This window comes from Chroicocephalus ridibundus, chromosome 1 (assembly GCF_963924245.1).
Source record: "Chroicocephalus ridibundus chromosome 1, bChrRid1.1, whole genome shotgun sequence".
NCBI lineage: Eukaryota > Metazoa > Chordata > Aves > Charadriiformes > Laridae > Chroicocephalus > Chroicocephalus ridibundus.
In genome coordinates, this window is record NC_086284.1 from 10575467 (window position 1) to 10581466 (window position 6000).

At 56.7% G+C, this 6000-nt stretch overlaps 1 protein-coding gene across 1 annotated transcript in view; it reads left to right on the top strand.

Moving 5' to 3' along the window:
- LOC134512192 (neuronal acetylcholine receptor subunit alpha-10-like) overlaps positions 1 to 5639 on the top strand; it is a 29924-nt gene extending 24285 nt beyond the window's left edge. The window contains exons 2-6 of the mRNA XM_063327384.1: positions 1705 to 1856; positions 2220 to 2478; positions 2991 to 3086; positions 4821 to 4998; positions 5155 to 5639. Coding sequence (XP_063183454.1) covers positions 1705 to 1856; positions 2220 to 2478; positions 2991 to 3086; positions 4821 to 4998; positions 5155 to 5639 — 1170 coding nt within the window. The remainder of the gene's footprint in view (positions 1 to 1704; positions 1857 to 2219; positions 2479 to 2990; positions 3087 to 4820; positions 4999 to 5154) is intronic.
- Positions 5640 to 6000: the final 361 nt, after the last annotated feature.

Here is a 6000-nt window from a genome sequence, read left to right on the forward strand (position 1 = left end):
AACAGGGCAGGTACCAGATGACTGGAGGGTGGCTAATGTGATGCCCATCTACAAGAAGGGTCGGAAGGAGGATCCGGGGAACTACGGGCCTGTGAGCCTGACGTCGGTACCAGGGAAGATCGTGGAGAGGATCATCTTGAGTGAGCTCTCACGGCAAGTGCAGGGCAGCCACGGAATCAGGGCCAGCCAGCATGGGTTTAGGAAAGGGAGGTCCTGCTTAACAACCTGATCTCTCTCTATGACCATGTGAGCCGCCTGCTGGATGCGGGGAAGGCTGTGGACGTTGTCTCTCTGGACTTTGGTAAGGCCTTTGACACCGTCCCCCACAGCATTCTCCTGGAGAAGCTGGCGAATCGTGGCATAGACAAGTGTACTCTTTGCTGGGTTAAAAACTGACTGGATGGCCATGCCCAGAGAGTTGTGATTAGTGGGGTGAAATCCTCTTGGCGGCCGGTCACCAGTGGTGTCCCTCAGGGCTCAGTTTTGGGGCCAGTTTTGTTTAATATCTTTATCAATGATCTGGATGAGCGGATTGTGTGCACCTTCAGTAAGTTCGCAGACGACACCAAACTAGGTGGGAGTGTTGATTGGCTTGAGGGAAGGAAGGCTCTACAGAAGGCCCTGGACAGGCTGGCTGGCTGCATGGATGGATACACTACTACTGGACTGCACCTTCAGTCCAGTCGTGCTCATGAACTAGCACGGCCACTCTCGAGTCTTTGGTCGCGTTCGGTGAGAAACTAAAAGGACGAGCTACTTCAAAAAGTGCAGTTTATTTAAGCAACAGATAGATAGGTTCTTAGGGCAGCCGGTGATAAATACACTGTCTGCAAAGCACGTGCAAATGAAAGTATTGTTACATCTACAAAACACGGGGCAACATTCTAATGATACAGCCTGGCTATACATGTAGAAAAGAGAGTCTCGAGAGAAATTTCTGAGTTTCCCGAGGAAGCCCTCGGTATAATCTAGGTCTTACCCAAAGGTGTCCCTATGGGGGGGAAGAGAGGCTCAGCCCGTCGCCTGCTCCCAGAAGCCAGTGATGGAATTCTTTGCGATGGTGTCTTCCCTGGGTATCCCCCCTCTCTCGGGCTGTTTTTCTACTATTTGTTATCTTCGAGGTGGAGTTTGAGTGACTTTAGTCGTACATACTTTTATCATGAGTGGTGTAAATTTTTCTCGCTTCACAGTTAAAGGTCTAGTTTACGAGAAGCTCAGGGCGCAGGCTCAAGAAGGAGCGGTCGCACCTTGGAGGCGGGTAGCCTTCGGGGTGGAGGTGTGTTTTGGTATTATAATGACATTCTAACGAGCAAAGTTCGCACAAAGGACAGCATTTCATGAAAATTTGGCAAAATGTTGGCTCCGAGTATGGAGCGGGCAGCTAATTGGCAGCTTATCTGTTTCCTGGTATCATCCCATTCCCGTATCCGCTATACATCCTAAGGTAAAGCCGCGGAATAATTGCATCCCGTCCCGTACCTCATGTAGCTTATCAGGGAACCACAGGTGTTGTATTCTTCATGCCAGCTGCAGCTGTTTTCTCCCTCAGAAGCCTCTTGATTTTCTACTTTTCCTTCCTGTGTGAACAATGCTGTACTTTTGTGTTTTTAGCCAATGTAGTATTTATTCCACAGGGGGGCAGCGAGGTCTGTCCCTGTCCCCGTCCCCGTCCCCCACCCCACCCTCTGCCCTCAGCAGGAGGAGAGGAACCAGGTCCTCACCTCCTACCTGTGGGTCCGTCAGGCCTGGCTGGATGCCCACCTCGCCTGGGACAAGGACGCTTACGGCGGCATCGACAGCATCCGCATCCCCAGCAGCTACGTCTGGCGGCCGGACATCATCATCCTCTACAACGAGTGGGTGCTGCTCGCCCTCCCCCACCCCCCGGCTGCTCCCGGAGCTGGGGGGGCTGAGGCTGCGGCTGGGGGTGTTGCCAATGGGGAGCAGGGGGGTCCTGGTGTGGGGGATGTGGGGAGACGGTCACCTCGACTGGGTGAGAAGGCGGCGGCAGGAGGTGCTGGCATCAGCCTGGTGTGCCACCCACCTGGCAGCTGGGATGTGCCACCACGGGGGTGACCAGGGGCAGCGAGCCCCCTCTTCCTGGGGGTGACGTGGGGAGGGGACACGGGGTTGGGGACAGTGCTCGGCCCCGGCCCCACAGACCCTTGCCCCACGTGGGGCTCGGGGCCATCCTGGCCCCACAGCGATCCCTCCCCCAGCGCCGACGACGGCTTTGGCGGCTCGGTGGAGACCAACGTGGTGCTGCGCTCCGACGGGCACATCACGTGGGACTCGCCCGCCATCACCAAGAGCTCCTGCAAGGTGGATGTCTCCTACTTGCCCTTCGACGGGCAGCGGTGCCGCCTCACCTTCGGCTCCTGGACCTACAATGGGAACCAGATCGACCTCCGCAACCGGCTGGACACCGGGGACCTGACGGACTTCGTGGAGAACGTGGAGTGGGAGGCGCTGGGCATGCCGGCTGTAATAAGTAGAATCATGTTTGTTAATCAAATCAGGCTTTCTTAAAGGCTGGTGAAAACTTACACTTTTTCGACTCTTCACATACTTAAATCGCAGGCATCCAGCGTGCTGTCTGGTGCACTTTGATACCTCAAGGCCTAAATCACAGGCATCTGGTGTGTTTTAACACTTCAAAGGGAAGAGGTAAGTTGTGAGATAAGCTGAAAAGAGTCTCCCCAAGGACACTGATAAAGATGAGGAGCCTTCAGCCCCACCACCATCAGGAGGCGGGACAAGACCGACCCCCTAGCAACACGTCGCTCAGACACAGAATATACCAGGATTGACACATATACGGGAACCAGAAGAGTATATAATCAACTACTTTTGGGAAGTGGGTGTGCACCGTTGGCGGAGCAAAGACTCCCCGGCCGCCCAGCGCTGTTTTGCTTGCTGCCGCTTGCTTAATAAACTAATTTGATTAATTGGACTGGTTCCTGTCAATTATTGGGCCACAATCTATAACACCGGCCACGAGGAACGTCATCACCTACGGCTGCTGCTCCGAGCCCTACCCTGACGTCACCTACACGCTGCTCCTCTGCCGCCGCGCCTCCTTCTACATAGAATCATAGAATCGCTGAGGTTGGAAGGGACCTTTAAGATCATCAAGTCCAACCTTTAACCTACCCTGACAAAAGCCACTTCTAAACATGTCCCGAAGTGCCCCATCTACCCTTTTTTTTAAACACCTCCTGGGATGGTGAATCCACCACCTCCCTGGGCAGCCTATTCCAATGTTTAATAACCCTTTCAGTGAAAAAATGTTTCCTAATATCCAATCTAAACCTCCCCTGACATAACTTGAACCCGTTTCCTCTCATCCTATCACTTGTCACCAGGGAGAAGAGGTCAGCCCCCATCTCTCTACAACCTCCTTTCAGGGAGTTGCAGAGAGCGAGAAGGTCTCCCCTCAGCCTCCTCTTCTCCAGGCTAAACAACCCCAGCTCCCTCAGTCGTTTTTCATAAGGTTTGTCCTCCAGACCCCTCACCAGCTTTGTAGCCCTTCTCTGGACACGCTCCAACACCTCAATGTCCCTCTTGTAGCGAGGGGCCCAAAACTGAACGCAGTACTCGCGGTGGGGCCTCACCAGTGCCGAGTACAGGGGGATGATCACTTCCCTAGTCCGGCTCACCACACTATTCCTGATACAGGCTAGGATGCTGTTGGCCTTCTTGGCCACCTGGGCACACTGCTGGCTCGTATTCAACCGGCAGTCAACCAACACCCCCAGGTCCTTTTTTGACGGGCTGCTTTCGAGCCACTCTGCCCCAATCCTGTAGCGCTGCATGGGGTTGTTGTGACCCAAGTGCAGGACCCGGCACTTGGCCTTATTGAACCTCATACCATTGGTCTCAGCCCATCGGTCCAGCCTGTCCACATCCCTCTGCAGAGCCAACCTCCCCTCAAGCAGATCAACACGCCCGCCCAGCTTAGTGTCATCTGCAAACTTACGGAGGGTGCATTCGATCCCCTCATCCAGATCATTGATAAAGATATTAAAGAGAACCGGCCCCAGCACCGAGCCCTGGGGGACACCACTTGTGACCGGACACCAACTGGATTGAACTCCATTTACCACCACTCTCTGGGCACGGCCATCCAGCCAGTTTTTTACCCAGCGCAGAGTACACCTGTCCAGGCCATGAGCAGCCAGTTTCTCCAGGAGAATGCTGTGGGAAACGGTGTCAAAAGCTTTGCAAAAGTCCAAGTAGATAACATCCACAGCTTTTCCCTCATCCACTAAGTGGGTCACCTTATCGTAGAAGGATATTAGGTTTGATAGGCATGACCTGCCCTTCACAAACCCATGCTGACTGGGCCTGATCACCCTGTTCTCCTGCATGTGCCGTGTAATGGCACTGAGGAGGATCTGTTCCATGACCTTCCCAGGCACCGAGGTCAGACTGACTGGCCTGTAGTTCCCCGGATCCTCCTTCCGGCCCTTCTTGTGGATGGGTGTCACATTTGCTAACCTCCAGTCAGCTGGGACCTCCCCGGTTGTCCAGGACTGCTCATAAATGATGCAAAGTGGCCTGGCGAGCACTTCCGCCAGCTCTTTCAATACCCTTGGGTGGATCCCATCCGGCCCCATAGATTTGTGCAGCTCCAGGTGCTGAAGCAGGTCCCTCACCGTTTCCCTTTGGATTACAGGGGCTTCATTCTGCTCCCCATCCCTGTCTTCTAGCTCAGGGGTCTGGGTACTCAGGGAACAACTGGTCCTACTGCTGAAGACTGAGGCAAAGACTGCATTAAGTACCTCAGCCTTTTCCTCATCCTTGGTCACTATGTTCACATCTTCAGCCTGCTCCTGCCCTGCATCATGGTCTCCTTCCTGGCACCCCTTGGCTTCTACCTGCCGGCCGACTCCGGGGAGAAGGTCTCACTGGGGGTGACAGTGCTGCTGGCCCTCACCGTCTTCCAGCTGCTGGTGGTGGAGAGCACGCAGCCCTCGGAGAGCGTCCCGTTCATCGGTGAGCCTTGATGGCACCCAGGACCCTCCCATGGGACCAGGGCGTTTGCACCGGGGTGGTGGGCACCCCCCCATGCCAGGGGGGGTTTCGATGGGGGGAGGTGGGCACAGGTCTCTCCCCACCCCACCGCGGCATCACCACCCATTACCCACGCAGGGAAGTACTACATCGCCACCATGACCATGATCATGGCCTCCACCGCGCTGACCATCTTCATCATGAACGTCCACCACTGCGGCCCGGGGCCCCGGCCCGTGCCCCCCTGGGCCAGGTGGCTCATCCTCCACCACATGGCCCGGCTCTGCTGTGTCTACGAGGTGGGCGAGAGCTGCAAGAGCCCCCGGCGGGTGCTGGGCAGGCAGGCATGCAGGGAGGACACTGGGGGGCTGGGGGAGAGCCCCATGGAGGGGGAGGTGGGTGCCGAGGCAGGGGGCTGTCCCCGGGACTGCTGCCTGTGCCACCACGATGGCCTGCTGAGGAACATGGGCTACGTCGCCAGCTGCTGCCGGCATCACCAAGCCTCCCAGCGCTGGACCGGCGAGTGGAAGAAGGTGGCCAAGGTGATGGACCGCTTCTTCATGTGGGTCTTCTTCCTCATGGTCTTCCTCATGAGTGTGCTGGTCCTGGGCAATGCTGCATGATGGCCCTGGGGACTCACTGCCCCCAGGGGCAGTGGTGGCCACGGGTGCCCTATGGGGGTGGCTCGTCCTGAGCCCCCCTTGGCCCTTTGTGGTCCTGCAGCATGGAAGATCCAGCAGCGCCAGGGAAGAGGAGCCTGAGAGCGGGAACCTGACTCGGCTGGGGCTGCCCCGGCTGAAGGGTTGAGAGGTCACGGCCCCCCCCTTCCCCCCTCGTCCCCTTCACCCCTCGTCCCCCCTTCACCCCTTCCCCCTCGTCCCATGGCTCCCCTCCCTCATCCAGAGTCCCTCCCCAGCTTTCCTGGAGACCCTTGAGGGACTGGAAGGGGCTCCAAGGTCTCCACGGACCTTTCTTTCTCCAGCC